The following is a 16,178-nucleotide window of genomic DNA, read 5'->3' on the forward strand; positions in this document are numbered from 1 at the left end:
TGATATTATACATTGACATTTGTGCTGATCGCATTGTGCCCATTTTGTTGAATCTGCTTTATTAGAGGAATCTTGTTGTTGTTTTTTTTTTCCTTTTTTGTTTTTTTGTATTTTTTCTCCTCTCTCTCTCTCTGAGTCGCTATTAATTTGTGTTTCTGTGGGTGTGCAGCGCGAGAACAGAGAGATGTGGTTAACCCATTGTGAAGTTAGCCGTCATCATTAAGATTCTGCAGATAACAGGCATGCGGATTCCTACTGCTCAGCATTATGGGATCTCAGACATCAAAGGCGGGTTTTCGTTCTACTGTGTCTGCGGCAACGGTGAAGGGGGGAGAAGAAGGGAGAAAAAAAAAACAGGTGAGGAGATATGGAGTCAGGAAAATAAAGCAGATTGGGAGAAGAGGGGAGAGCACGTACAGTGTGCGTGGCTTCGTGGCATCAGGTGACACAGTGCTCTATAATGTGTTTGATGCCCCATGTCCCCCCCCTCCTGCATCGTCCACCCTGATTAAGTGGCGCGGCCCTTAATAACGCCGTAGCTCACTGCAGCTGCAGGTTGGTTCACTTTAAAGATCAAGTTCATTTCTCACCGCGGTCATTAAAACGCAGGCCTGCGTAACTCCAAACTATTTACTTCCACATTTTTTTTTTCCCCATCTCCATTTCCTGCTCTCTCTTACCTGCGACACGGTTATCAACTCGGCGTAGCCTCCTTTAACATCCGGTCGATATAATAAAAAGTGTCGCCGGTGACGCTTTTGCCCGCGCAGATGCTTTAATATTATTTTACGCGTGTTACGGCGAAGTTCCCCTTAAATTCAGATTACTTTCTCTTTCAGCGTGGCGCCATTATGCCCGCACCGTTACATCAGTGTGAGCTGTTCTTCGGCGAGAGTATTGAATGTACAAGAGCGAGAAATACGCTGTTCTCTAGTATTGTGCTGGATTACAGAATCAAGGTCGACTCACAAGACACAGAGCAGCATTATCCCTTAATCCTGTGTTTTGGTTTCAAATAGCCTTTTTACACCTAATCTTCACAAGTAAAATGACAAACATGAATAAGAAAAAAAAAGGGGGGGTCGGTATTTAACTGTGCATTACCTGCAGTGTTGAGGTCGAAGGCTTATGCTGACTTACAGTGGCTCTATATATTTTGTGAAAGAACAGACAATCATGTGTTATTTTGTTGCAGCTGTATTACAGGGAGTCTTGTGATGAAATTCCCTCGGGCGGTTTCGGATGGATAATTCTGGGAACTTTCCCTCCAAACTATGACTCACATCTTGTTTGTTTTTTTTTTTTGCCTTGTGTGGACTGTGTAAAATTTTCGAACGAGGATACTGTTTCCCCCCTCATTTTCTTTTAACAAGTTTAGCTTGGCCCGGTGTCTACGAGCGCAGCGAGCGCGCGGCTCACGCGAGCGAGGGCGGCGCCTCCCCTTGACCAAGCTTTGGTCTCGGCGTGTCCGTCAGGCTCAGCTGCGGCGGCGCTTCGAGGAAACTTAAAGGTGCTGTGAAAGACTAAAAGTGGGCCAGCCGCTGCTGCCTCCTGTTGACCTACCTTGTTCGGAGGGTCCAGGTACAGACTGATGACAGGACTCCTCCTCAGTGGACCACATTACTAATGTGTGAGGGTGCGAGAGGAACACATCCAGTGATGAATCACTCCCCTGCACCCATGGCATCCTCATAAGTCAAGAGTAAAAAGTGTTGAGAGTGCGCTCGGTAAAGAGATCCTTCGTCCCGTCCACCGCGGAGAAACTCCATCCAGGCCCAGCGGAAGAGGGGAAGGGGGAAGGCTAAGTGGTGCACATCACGCATAGCCTGAAGATCTCCCTCAATCTTGAGGAAAACATTAGTCCCTCTGGTGGGGTCACTTGTTTTTTTTTTTTTTGTTGTTTTTTTTTTCCGCGAACCTCGTGGAACTTCGGAAAAGTTACTTTCATGCTTGAACGGAGCTGCTTTTTCATAAATGAGAGTAATCTAGTCTGCGTTGATCTGGAGTGCCTCGCTGGACCAACTGCATCACCTGAAGTCACAGAGAGAACATTAAATATGTGTTAATTTGAGCTAAAAATGTTTTTCTTCTGAGGGTCCCCGCGCTGAGCAGTCACAGAGAAGGCGCTGGCTCATTATTCATTTATAATTTACTTAATTTAATTGTGAAATTGTTCAGCTCAACCCGAAGAACGGCGTGTTAAAGGTTTCTGATCCAAATCCTCGGGATTGTTTTGTTTCTCTGTTGTTTCCTTCTAGCCTTAAGCCAGAAGGTTAAACTATTTTAGTTTACGCGCCTGCCTCCCCCCAGAGCTGATGTCGGGCTATGCCGGTGATGTTGGTGGGGGGGGGAGTGTGTAAGTTTGACGCTGGGTAATACATCACGCACTCCAGGGGGTCTCCCTGGTATGCTCCTCAATAATGAAGTTCATTCGTTAACTTCTCCCTCAAAGGCCAAGTTCCCCTGCTGCCCTTTTCAACAGCCACCGCGACTCTTACCGGAGTCACCCTACTAAGAGAAAAAAAAAAAGACACATCATCGTGCGTTGCCCCCTCGACAGGCTCAGCGGTTGCCTTTGCAGCGCATGAAGAATAAGCAGGTCCATTACCAATCCCTCATGCCTGGTTATAGCCATAATTATCACACGGAAAATGACCTGCTCTGTTTGGTTTGCCACAGAGGCGCCGCACCTTCCTAATCACCTCCTCCTTCCCTCCTATCGTCCCTCATGCCACGGAGATGGAGCTGGGTTTTGGGGGGAGTCTTGCCAGTTCATTAGAATTCACAGGGTTCCACCTCCCTGCCTAGCCAAGCTAAGCCTCTCACACAGGCTGCCATGCCTGCGATAATCTCCTCTCCTCGTTCCCTTTCGCTCCCTCTCTGTCTATCCTCCTATCCCTTTCCTCTCTGTCCCCAAGGGCAGCCGCACACAAAAGACACGCCGTGCAATTCATTGTTGAATCTGATTTCTATTGATCTATTGAGAAATTGTTCTGTGAGACATACGATACCGCTCCGGCAGCGCCGTTGAGCTCTCTTCACCGCTGCCTGTTCGTCTGATGAGCCAAATAAATAAAATGACCAGTGGCCCTGACTTAAATGAGTCTTTATTCAATCATTTTGTGAAGGAGGTGCATATTTTATTGTATTTTGTTTTATTTTATTTTATTTTTGTTTCATTTTATTCGTCGCCGTGTCAAACTATTTAACACCCAGCTCCGGTGGTGACATTCTGCCGCTGTCGAAGTGCTCAGGAAACAAGTTGAACCTTTCTCAGAAATAAAAGCGTCAACTTAACTGCTGCAAAACAAAAAAATGGTGACGGAATAGTGTCACCACCTCACTCGCACCTTCAAGGGGTCATTGAATGTCCTAAATTACGCGAGACCTGGTCAGTTTGCAAGGAACGATTTGGCCTTTTTTACGTAAAAATCATCCCAGACAAAAGCACGATGATTCAGTTGATTTTGAAATACTACAGACTTGCATTTTTATGTTTGTTTGAAAGGAATATTTAAATTTAGCTCCATAAATAACCCTGGCAGTAAAACAAAAGGCTATAGCCTTGTCAAACATTCACTATAAGGACTGTGTTGTTGATTCTGATTACATGACAGTTGACAGGTGCGTTCTTCACCTATGTAGGAATGATATGCTTTCATATCTCTTCCCTTTGACCCTGCTATTCTATAAATATTGAGTTGGTTGTGCGCACGCATGTATTTAGTGACGGATGGAGAGAGACGAGTGCTGATTTGGCCCCATGGCTTCTGTGCATATAAAGTACGACGGGCAGTTTGTTTAGTCACTACTGGTTTGATGGGAGTGTAACTGGAAAAAATTGTAAAAAAAAAAAAAAATCTTTACCTACAGCTGCTACCTCACTCCATGAAACACTTTGCGCTGCTGTGTGGAAAATCCATTAGTTGTAATGAGTTAACAGCATTTCCTGTAGCTACACATAACGCTGGCACAGCAGAGGCATGCGGTATGTTTTTAAACTCTCACCGCTCTTATTTAAACTTGTCTTTAAATGCAACCCTCCGCAGTCCTCTGGACATAACCCAATAGTGTCCTCTATTTTCACTGAAATAGATATTTCCTTTGTTGTCTGTGTGATTTATTGAAGTCTTCCCACAAGTGGAAGCCCCCAGGAAATTGCCTGGAATGGCCCTAAATTGGTTTATGATTGTGTGGTGTGGGCCGGCGCTGTTATGGTTCTAATATTATGCCCTCCACTCCTTGGCATCTATATTAAATTGATCTGTATTGTTTTCATGGAGTGCCTGTTGGAGCTTGTTAATTCCACCGCTGCTTCAGGCTGGCTGCACGGTTCCCAAACACCCGGGTGGCTCCGCGGAAGGAATATGAGCCTCGGCTCCTTCTCAAAAACGCAATCGCAACAGGGATGGGGACGCAAAACGAGGAAGCCTGAAACTCGGTTCGCGCCGCGGGGTTGAAAGGCGACAGGTTTCGACGGGGGGGCCGGCGCGGAGTTTGAAGAGTTAACGTGGATCAGCTGCGTGGTGAGGCTGAACATGGAATGGCTACTGACAGACTGCTAATGAGGCCATTATCAGGTCTCATCCTCTCCTCTCCTCCGGGGGCACCAGTGGATGTCCTGTACCACATCTCAATTGAATTTCATTCCGCCGGGCTTGTTTACAGTAAATACATTTGCTTGAATTAATCCATGAGGAGTGAGAGACGCGAAACCCGCCAGAATAACTCGCGCCACGCTGGGCCTGCTCCGGCTCACTGTCTAACGTATCGACCGAAACGCAACGGCTCCTCCACAACAGTTTCTTGTTTTGTACTCCCGGGTATAAAGACATTATCAAGTAAAATTATTCTATCGATTACACGGCGTCGTCGCCGCTTTAATACGCACAGACAGTTGACCATCAGTGACTTTGTGGCTTAATCAATGCTCTAATGAACACGTATCAGGAGCGTATTGGCATGCTGTCACCGGTAATGTGGAGCCGTCCGGGAGGAGTGTGATCAGGAGCTAATGAAGCAGCTTTGTGGGAAACATTTGTCCTTAGGGAGAACTGGGCTTTTAAGCGCAATTATATACAGCTGGAGGCGCAATGTTTGTGTAGCTTAAAAGGACAGGACAGGGCCAGAGCAGCGTCTGTCTCCACGTTGCTCCATAGAATAACGTTTAGTTTAGGGATCGTGAGCGTCTCAAACTGTCTGACTTTAATTACATGTGACATTTTTGTTTGAACACAAGTAGCCGCTGAACACGTTCCCTCTCAACTTCTGACGAACTTTTTTTTCCCAAATCTATTTCCCACATGCGAATTATAGATGAATAGAAAACACGCACTCCTTCCAACTTTCTCCTGATGCTCGCTCAGATTGTACTACGGGTGTTCTCCTCCTCTCAGATGTTCACAGATAACCAGCCAACAGACTCAACCATCGCTATCATGTCTTGTTGTTTATTTTTTTTTCTCCTTAACCGTACCTCGGTGTTAATCCTCCATGTGTGTGTGTGTGTGTGTGTGTGTGCGTGTGTTCTAGACCGATACAGCAGCCTGTTTCTGAGAGACGACCACAGATAGTGGCAGTTAAACAAGTTCCTGCGTGGGCCTCGGCCCTGACTCATCTGGTGAACTTTGAAGATCTTGAGAGGGGACGGCGTCGTCGAAACGAGACGACTGCGCCGCCTGTTACGTCACGTCGCTTCACCGTGACTCGTGTGTGTGCGTGTGTCGGGTTTGCATCACAGGCACGCTCCATTTGATTCGATCAGCCTCCGAATGATATTTTTGTTCATTAGGCGTCGCGCAGTAAGAGACCGCTGTTGACACAACCTGAGTTAATGTGTTCGGTGACTCTAATGGATCATAGATGTCCTAATGAAACGTCGCCATGGGAAGATTTATGTTCGCAAGCTGCTGAGTCCGTGCGTTATGTGGTTAGGAATGCCGCTATTAAATGAATCGAGTTCAGCAAAAGGCATCAAACAATATATATGAAACAATATAGGAGTGTAAGTATGTGATTGCTTTGTTAATATGAGTGTGGTAATTCTGTGGTAAAGATGCAGCGCTCGAGAAGGGTTATTAAAAGTGCAGAGAGTGTGAAAACCAAATTTCTAAATCTGAAATATTTATGATGTAAAAAAAAAATATATATATATTTTTTTTTTTCTCTCCGTGAACTTTTAGATTTGAAATATTGCAGTGTCTAAAGCCGAAGCTGTGTGATGTTTTTTTCCTTGAGACAAGATGATATGAGCACCAGCTTATTCGTGGAAATGCCAAATGGTTATTGGCCAAGGCTGGATTGCACTAAAACCAGAATATTGTATCAGAGAGAGGCAGCTGGTTAGGAGTCAGAACAGATTATCATATGAGAGAGGATGAGTGAGGAGAGGGGGAGGAGAGAGGGAGACGGCAGAGAGCGGCAGCGACGGGAATGGAAAGCAGGGGGCGAGAGTGAGGGGCGGCGGGAGGGAGCGGGGGAGGGAGAGGTGATAGTGAGAAACTCATCGTCTGGCCGCTGTGGGGCGGAGGGGATCATCCGAAACCCTTTCCGTCACTATCTCCCCTTCCTCACCTGTCGGGGAGAGCGTGCGAGGAGGAGAGGGGCGTGCGGGTCCCTCGGAGAGGTCAGGAGAAGATGCTGGGGCTCCACTCGTCTCCCCTCTGCGCAGGGCCCACCGCTGTTCACAGGCATCTGGCCTCACACTGATCGCTCATATCTACAGGCAGAGAGCAGGAGGAGAGCTTCTATCATTGAGCCACTGAAAAATTACAAATCCTCTACATTTTTTTTTTCTCTTATTTATTCGCCTCTCCTTTATCCATATTATTTTTTAAAATTTCTTCCCGTTTTTTCTTCATCCTTAATTATTTCTAAAGGCAGAAAGCCAAGAGAGTACAGAACAGGAATGTGGGAAAAAGAAGAAGAAGAAGAAGAAGAAAAAAAAAATAAAAACGCCGTCTGCTAGAACTGGTTCTGACTTTATCCTTGCACTAAAAAAGATAAGCCACGGAAGATAGTTAGAGTGTGCTGTGTCTAGCAAGCCGGCGCACAGAGCTCTGACTGCAATCAGTGGGAAGAGGGCCAGCTTCCCTGCCTGAGCTCTCAGCGCCCCTACTGGCTGCACGCTGTGCCAATCAAAGGCTAGTGGGTGGGGAGCAGTCAGACATGAACACTGATGTCACAGTCACATGGATTCTGGTGTGGTCATGCTCGGAGGCTGAGAGACAGAGCTGTGCTGGCCAGCTGCTGCTGAGACAGCAGTGGAGGGCTTTGCGCTGGTGATAGTTCTTCTCTTATGGACTCGAAGCTTAATGATGTATTTTGTGATTTCAGCTATGAAAGGTAAGAGCACAGCGCACGCTGATCCTGCACCCGGAGTAACAAGTAGGGAAGTACGGCTACGCTATTCATAGCCTGCCAACTCTTTGCATTTCATTTGCAAGGCATGAGTGTGACAGCAGTGAGAGGGAGAGAGAGGAGGGAGGGAGAGATACAGTAGTACAGTGCTTCTTATTGTGTCTAAGTCAGTTAAGCTTTTCTGATGTGTCTTTTTTTTTTTATGCATGCACAGGATTTCTTTTGTTTTAAAGTCTGTAAAGAGGCTGAGCTCTTATCTTATAAAAACAGTAAAGATAGTAGTATTAGATTTAGATTGCGTGTTATTTGCACTGTGCGTGTTTTCTCTCTGCTACTGTGGAAACCACAACCGGTGTAGTTTTAACATGTCTCTGACAAGACAGTTCCTGAGCTTCAAAGCAGAAGTTTTTTTTTTTTTAGTTTTTTTTTGTTTGTCTTTTGGCATAGATGCGAGGCAGCATGCAGTGTGTGTGCGTGTGAGTTGGGGGGGTTGGTTGAGAAGGGGGGGGGTCCTGTCGCTATCCCTTTCTGTCCCGTTCCTAATCCTGTTGTTCCAGTCCAGAGGACGTGTCTGTGCCACAGGAAGATGTGTGTGGCAGTGTTGAACGTGGGTCGCAGACGGGCGACAAGGCTCTGGCGCTACTGGCAGACTGTGATTCTTTGAGTTGATACCGGTGCATGTGTGTGTGTGTGTGTGTGTGTGTATGCGAGTGTGTTGTGTTCCACTGACCTATTTTTTGGGTAGTTGGGTTTACATGTGTGGCCATGAGAGCAGGACTGGGTCCTCCCAGTCGCTGTGATGTTGATCTAATATGCTTAATCCCAGCCCTTCCACCCCCTCCATCGTACAGGCGTGCGTGTTCACACACACATCCGCGCAGACAGACGCCGAGCGTACAGTCAGACGTGCAGTGCGACGCACACTTCTCCCATGCATGCTTGCACACACACACACACACACACACACGCACACACGCATGCACATAATCACATTTTTCTCACTTAATGCATTCCCATTCTTCCACGCAGAGGAACGTGAAGAAGAACGTATGTGCTCAAACGCACACGTGATACAATCAAGTAGCCTTCAATGAGCACGGTGAGGCACAGGCAGCTGTCACTCTGCGTTTAAAGGAAAATATCACCAATATTAATTTGATTCGTGCATGCTGCTTTTCTTTCTTTTCTTTCTTTCTTTTTTTTTTATCCCGCCTGTCTAAAAATAACACGCTCACTTGCGTTGTGTCTTTTTAAATGTCTAGAGTTGAAAAGCGGTGGAGCCTCAAAAGTGCCTCTGCGTCCAATAAATGAAGCAAATAAAATTCACGTGTGAAAACGTGTCGAAGGCAAAAATACTGTTACATCTGTAGCAATATTTGTAGTATTTACCGGAACCCTTACACATTTTCTTAAAATTTATTTCATGTATTTGCATATTTTTTGACCTCTGACTGCTGTGTGGTGTCTCGTATTAATTTCAGTCCTTTCTCTTTTCTTTTGTTGACGACCGTGTGTGAGAATTCTTTTATGAAGTGGAGCCTTTTGTGAGAAGCTGACAAAGAGTGCGGTCCTGTATCTTAATTTCACTGAGGCACATATGAAAAAGGACCTTTGACCTAATGTCCTTTTGCATGCGATTTACAGTGATGGGTTTTATGAAACCACATATTGTTGGGGTAAAAGTGACTGAGTAGCAGGTCTGTTTTCTTTCTTTCAAACGTGGCGTAGTAGGTATTTATTCCTCCTTTCCCTGCCACTCGTGGAAGAACGCTGTTTCGTGGTTTTATGAATTCGTTTAATTTGACGAGTAAATCGACGGGGCTGTCATTTTCACCTTTGTTGTTTCCCTCATCTCTGTGTTTTCCCACATGATACTTTCAGTTTGACTGTGGTTCGTTGGTGTCATTGCAGGACACTGTGAGGGCAACGTCAGAAAGGAAATCAAAATGTTCTAAATGATTTGAAACTGATTTAAATTTAATGTCACCCCGTAAACGGTCAGTGAAGCAGCACAGTAACTTATTAATGGGTATTTACCGGTGTGCTACTACGTGATTATACATGTGCTTTTTTTTTTTCTTTTTTCATTCTTTTCATCCTCTACCCTCCAAATAATGCTAATGTATTATAACAAACATCTCTGTGCCTCTCTGTGGCTTTGTCTTTACCCTGCACCACCTCCCCACTACCCGCCTCTCCCTCCCAGTTCAGCCTCTCTACCACACCACTGCCTCTCAAGTACCTAATTACCTGTAATGGAAACATCCCTCTCATTACCCCATGCAAATTAGCCAGCCTACTCAGCACAATTAAGATGAAAATTCCAATTACATAATTAAAGAAAGTTGTTTGATGTGTGGATAGAAAAGGTAAAAAGTGCGCCACATCCAGAGTACATATAATTAACCCTCGGAAAAAAAAAAAAAAAAAAAAAAGGATCTACTGTACTGTTGCAACAGTGTTTTCAGCGTAGTTGAAAGCGAGGCCCAGTGAGCCACTATACGCTGCATGCATGCAGGCAGCACATAAATATGTGATTTAGCACGAGTGTGTACTAGACTGTGAAAAATGTTCTGGGGCCCTGGAGAAGGTAAAGCCAAATATCTTGTGATGGGCGCTTTAAGGCTATGTTAACAAGGCTGTAAATATTTGCTGTAGATTTGCTACTCTTTGTCTCTTTCCATCAGTGGCCGATTGAAGTGCTCACCGCTCGGTGCTCCAGGCTCTCGCACATTACAGCAGAGGTTAACAAGATTGGCTATTATCCAGTTAGGGACTGAGGACATGAAGAGCCGAAGGATAAAATTGCCACAGATTAAGGTGAAGGCAAATATAGCACAAGTCACCTGCAAGGATTTAAAATAAAAGACCCAATTATTAAAAGAAAGTAAATACATTCTTATATTTTCTCATCTTAAAGGCATGCAGTTTAGGCTGCGATTAAATTTATTTATATTATTTGATTTCCAATTATAAAATGACACCCACTGTATTTTAATTTATAATGGTATTATAAATAATATTATTTCCTTGCTTTGTGGAACATGCCCCAGTGAAAATCTAACGGGCACGAAAACAAACAAGAGTCACGTAAACAGACAGAGGATGTGTGCTTTTGCCCTCTCTCGAGCTGCCTGAGGAAGTGGAATTGTGTCCCCACGGGTTATTAAAGTGTGTGAGGTGTGCCCATCTGCGCTGTGCACACTGAGACAAACGTCCAGGCTGCCCGGCTGTGTGTAGAGGGACTGGCTAATGAGATATTGACTGCCCATTGAGAGCATGGATTTTTGATTTGGCTCCATAGAAGTTGGGAAGAGATGGAGGTGCACTCTGGGGAGTAGAGGAGCCCGGGGACGGACGCTGGGTTCAGGACTGAAATTTCGCAGCAGCGTTTCTTATCGTGTTGTGATTCTTCTTCATGATTAGCAGTTTTGTTTCTGTGAATGTAATTATTAATTAATCACATATATCACACAGTAAGATGGCATAATAATCAGTCACATAAAAGGAAATATCACGTCAGTGTGCTGAAACAGAAACGCATGTGTTGCATTTAAAACAGCTCAGCAAAGTTCATGAACGAATTCATCAGGACGAGAGTAGGAATCCAAATTCACTCAGAGAACGACTGCGTTTTGTAGCCTTATCCGGGTACACAGCTTTTATACTGTACGCGCATTTATCTGCGACTTCACCCGAGCCACTGCAAGGGGTGCCCGACAGCTCTGTCAGTCATCTTGTCTTGTCAGTCACACCTTGTGGTTTTGACAGATTAGTCCAATCAGAGGCAAGGTTAAACGCCTCTCCTCTCCCGTGTCCAATCAAACAGCAGGACGCGACGAACAGCAGTCGCTCATGGTAGCCATGGCGCTGCAACCGGAGGACTCTTGCTCATTCTGAAACATTCACACCAAGTTCAGTCAGGGTTCTCGATTTGGCTCTCCAGTCAGGTAAACCACCTAGCTGGGCTTAGCCAAATGCCTCTAACTTAAAGGTAATTTCCTGCTTTACTTTCACTCTGTATTTCAGGAGTCACTTATAGATCCTTTGAAGTGTCTCCCTGTCATGCAGCATTTAGCTGCTGATAGAATACTTCCTCTGTCAGCACCCGTTAGATAATCATACACCACAGTCCGTGGACTTGAAGAACATTTTCACTTTCATTTTTTTTTTCTATAACTCCCTCTGTAGCATATATACAGAGAACAGAGGAGGGATGTATTTTTTGCTGCTGTCCCTGTTCACAGAAACCCTTTGATTTAAATTATTATGGTTCGTTATTTCCGGTTATGAGATCTTTTGACGTGCGTCTTCTCAGTGTGGGACCGTTATATTCTGTGTCGATATAATTAATGTGTTAATGTGTAATTTGAGATGAAAAATGTCTTGGCTTGAACCGCGTATACTTTGCCACTCGTGGTTTAGAAGTAAACAGTGTTTTAAGAGAGTGAAGGGTGAAGTTTTATTCCCCTGCACTTTCATTCTGAGCGTGTTTCGTACCGTTGGCTTTTTTTTTTTTTTTTTCCCTCTGTGTGCCTCTGGAGGGCTGTCCATTGGCTTTTTGAAGTTGCATCAAAGAGGAAATGGGGGAGAAAAAGCATTATTGATTTTGCGTTTTGTCTGACTCGAACACTGAGGACAGAAAAACACATAAGGAGTTTAGGTGTTGGCAGTGGGGCAGCTCCCTTCCTTCTCTTGTGTGCGCGCTGGAGGGAGATGGGGAAGAAACCGAAAGAGGCAGAAGGTGAGGAGCAACGGCAGACAACACTAATGCATCTTTCCCTAGAGTCGTATCCTCGGTCCTTTCACTTCCATCATTTCTCCTCTGCTTTTCGATTCCTAATGGGAGAGTAAATAAAGCCCATTACTGTACGGCTGGAGACAAACCTCTGTCTCTCCCCACCCTGTCGGATAGCTTTTCCTCCTCCTCCATCAGGCCGGTGACTCCCGAGGTCTGACAGCGCTCTACAGTTGACCTGCTTTTCCATGAAACACCAAGCTGCTCTCTTCTCAGTTGTAATCAGATCTCCCTGCAAGGCAAGCATGCTGGCAGCAGGCAAGAAGAGGGGTATTGTTTGTGTGTTTTATCACCTTCGTCCTCCTCCTGCGTCAGCCCGGCGAAGGAGACAACAGAGAAGCGGTTCTCTGGTGTTAATGTGACCTGTGGTGACTAAAAAGGAGCTCTCTGCGATGGCCGCTGCTAAGACTTTGTCATTTAGTGGCCATGTTGCATAAACTTTGTTGAAACAGATGCTGCATGTGGACTTTTTTTTTCTAGTAAAGACTAAACAGTGAGGGTTTGGGCAGAATTGCTGTGTGCTGTAGAGTCAGGGAACGAGGAGGGGTCAAAGGTCACATCAGACTAAGGCACGCTCCCCTCCGCTCCTTGGAGAGCTGCTGCGGCATCTAGGGATCGTGGCGGGGAAGAAAGGATGAAAAATGAGAGGCGCACGGAATTTTGATGAGACGAGGGAACAGGCAGCGTTATAACAAAGGTCGTCACAACATGCGCTCAGCCACTTGATTACAAAAGGGAGAGAAGTGTGTTAGGCGTTTGATTACATGTCCCAGCAGAGGCCATTAGGGGCTCTACTTGTGGGATGGCATCATTCACACTCATCTGATCCAGTGCCTGCGCTGATGAGCGAGCGACGAGTGGCGAATCCTCCTGAGCACTAGGGGGTGCTCTTCAAGGGAGACGCAAATTATCCGCGCCCCGGAGTTCCGAAGTTGCGACTGCCTCCCAACTTTGCCGCCGTTGAATGTCGCCACCAGGCAGAACGCGAAACAAACGAGCACGATGAACTCTCGAATTTCCGAGCGCAAGGTGCTCCCCTCTCCAACTGGGATGCATGAAAGGAATTTCTCATCATAAATAACAAAGAAAAAACAGCCTTGCCAGGACGCTCTGCTTAAGATTGATTTTTATGCACATGCATTCATTTGAAATAAAAGAAATGCTGCTTCAGTGCTAATTACAAAGATGAAAGGAGGGAGAATGTGCAAGGCAATGAACTTTGTTTAAAGGGACACCACAGACGTAGCTTATTCAGGGACATGCTGCTTTAATGAAACCCAACCCCATTAAAAACTCAAGAAGTGTGTTTTGAAACAGAAACTCTTTGTATGACAAAGAAAAATGCACTCAGTTGGCTTGTGTCGGCCTCCCCATCCTAATTTAGTGGATCACAGTCAACTGAACAATGTCTGTCCTAGACAATGAGCACATTTGTGTGTGTGTGTGTGTTTCCCAGCTGGAGCAAAGGGGTTAACTGGCAGTTGAGAGATCCTTGACCTATCTGAGATAAGCTCCCCGCCCCCTCTAGCAATCTGGAATATCTGATTGCTGATTATGAGTTTATTCCCCATCATGCTGAGCCTTTTGCATGTCAGGATCCATCCCTCCCTAGCAGAACTGATTAAGGAGCTGGAGATGATGCTACAGCTCTCAGCAATTGCTGAAAGTCTCTCAGAGAGCCTGGTAATCTGGAGTGCAGCTGGCAATCACCCACCACTGACTCTTTTGGAGGCTTTTTTGGGGTTGTTTTGTTGTTTTCAAGTGGGGTTTTTTTTGGCATATTGTTGTCTTTGTTCCCCTGGGCTTCTTGTTTCTGGATGAGAGCTTTCCTAGTGCTGAGCACAGGTCCTTGTCAGCTCCTAGTCCAGCCTTAACAACGGCAGCGTCAGCAAAGACCCTCGCTCAAAGTCTGAAGATTTGCTTATGATCGCCCTCTTACAGGAGCCTAATTTGGGCAAAAGAAGAATCTTCATCCTTGATGTCGAAAAAAAAAAAAAAAAAAGCTCTCTCATTTCTCATTTTCCGAGCTCCCACAATCCAATACTCGGGACAAAGGCATCAGATAAATTGAAATAAATAGCTCCTCAAAAATGTATCCCTGTGTAAACTTTTAAGGGTTTTTGTGCCGTTCAGTGGATTTCTGTCACAGGAAAACAAAGAGAGTTTTCTAGCAAAAAGACTGCAAGACTGCTTTATTTGCTCGCAGGGATCTGTCACTTAGTTACAAATCAGCAGCTGTCGACTCGAAGTTTCGTTTTTGTCAATAGTTGGAGGGGAGAGCGAGGCATTCACGTTCCCACTGTGCTAATGGCACTTTTATTGCCTTTAATGCCCGACTTGGGGCAATAGAAGAGCAATCTGCCCAAACAGAGCATTCTCAGTCACCCACTGTCAAACACATCACAGCACAGCTTTACTGCTTGTTGTCACCCATTGAAATTGCAATCAATACATTGAACGCTGTCTTGTTAGGACAACACACACACACACACAAAAAAAAAGAAGAAGAAGAAAAATCACCAGCGATATTATCAAGTTTCACAGGATTTGCATTTGAATCCTATCTGCCTGTGTAGTTAAACTAAAGGTAAGAGGGGAAATGAACACAAGCGCGATACTGTAGGGGAAGCACATTTTTCAAATTGAGCATGATCAGAGCTGAACTACTGTACGTCTGACATACCTTGCCCACATGAGGTAGTAAGGAAGTTGTTTTTTGATCTTTTGACACATGATTACGTCGGGCCTTTCCGCTTTGATCTCAGCATGGATTTTCTTCTTTCACTTGATGTGGGATTATTATAATTTATACATAAGGGATTTTGTTTTTTTTCTTTAGCCTCAGCAAACTCCAGTAAACATGGTATACATAGTAGATTAACATTGTGTTCATTTACAAATTCTCATTAGCGAGCCCTGAGGTAATTAATCAGAGGCCATGGTATGGAAGGAGATAGACACCGTTCAAATAATTTATTCCTTTCTGCTCTTACCGAGTGTGAGAAAAAGTGTCTGATCAATTTCTCCCTTAGATGTAGCTCTTTGAAGACAGGCAGTGTCTTATGAGAGTAGCACCACAGTATTTATTCTCTACAAACCCAGGGCTGCAGACCTTGCAGATGCAGCACAAACATTGCACAGCCCTGTTGCCTAAATCATCCTAATAGCCCACAATTCCCCCTAAATATAGGAATTGTATAACCCCAATTAAACCCATACAGGTGTAAAATGTTTGCTGTATTGGCCTTTCTTTTTCCCCTTCTGTGCAGATTATATGTAATTTTTTTTTTCTCCGAGCACCTGAGGCACTACCTCATAAAAGCATCTTTCTTTTGTGCATGGAAATGTAACCGAACAAAAAAAAAAGGTGTTGCTTAACGCAACCATCATTTGCCCATGCCATCTCTTGTTGCCGTGTGAATGAAATGTGTGTAAATCTTCAGGTATTGAAGATACTTGACATTGTCGTAGCTAAGAAAACGGTGGAGAGCCACGACGGAAAAAAAAAACCTAACCGAAAAGCTTTGATGCATAAACCTAACAGCAATTGAAAATTAATCCTGTCTCTCACTTGCCATAATCCAACCCTCCGCTTCCGAAAGTGACTTTATTCCAGTCATTTCTGCAAGCAATTATATGTGACGTATTGGGAGTCATGGGCAATCGACTTATTCCGCCATTCGTCTGTGAGGCCCGTGCAGTACTTTTGTCTCTCCTTTACGGAAGCTGAGAATAATTACGCAAACAATGCTGATACGTACGACAGTCTGCTCTTGATCATCTTTTCTATCTGAAGCATCAGAAACTATTCTTTAATTCTTAGTTGTATTTGTGAATCTTGTATATTTACCATATTCCTAGCAAACCAATATTCTTAACCCAATCCAGCTGCGTTTCCATTAGTTTTTAATGGATCCTCAATAAAATTTCTATTTTTGTACAAGTGCGCTTTGTACGTGTGTCCATTGAAAGGTGATTTGCGAACGAGCCGTAACTCTCGTAAAGTCTCGTTTCATAATAT

At 44.8% G+C, this 16,178-nt stretch overlaps 1 protein-coding gene across 3 annotated transcripts in view; it reads left to right on the forward strand.

Moving 5' to 3' along the window:
- Positions 1-16,178, forward strand: part of roraa (RAR-related orphan receptor A, paralog a) — a 172,645-nt gene that overhangs the window by 120,634 nt on the left and 35,833 nt on the right. Inside the window, exon 1 of one of the 3 annotated variants that reach the window (XM_047595797.1) lies at positions 6,540-7,344. The exons of the other annotated variants lie outside the window; for them this stretch is intronic. Coding sequence (XP_047451753.1) covers positions 7,314-7,344 — 31 coding nt within the window. The 5' untranslated portion in view covers positions 6,540-7,313. Of the gene's footprint in view, positions 1-6,539; positions 7,345-16,178 lie in introns of those variants that run through there. 3 annotated transcript variants of the gene reach the window in all.

This window comes from Mugil cephalus, chromosome 10, assembly GCF_022458985.1.
Source record: "Mugil cephalus isolate CIBA_MC_2020 chromosome 10, CIBA_Mcephalus_1.1, whole genome shotgun sequence".
NCBI classification, from domain to species: Eukaryota; Metazoa; Chordata; class Actinopteri; order Mugiliformes; family Mugilidae; genus Mugil; species Mugil cephalus.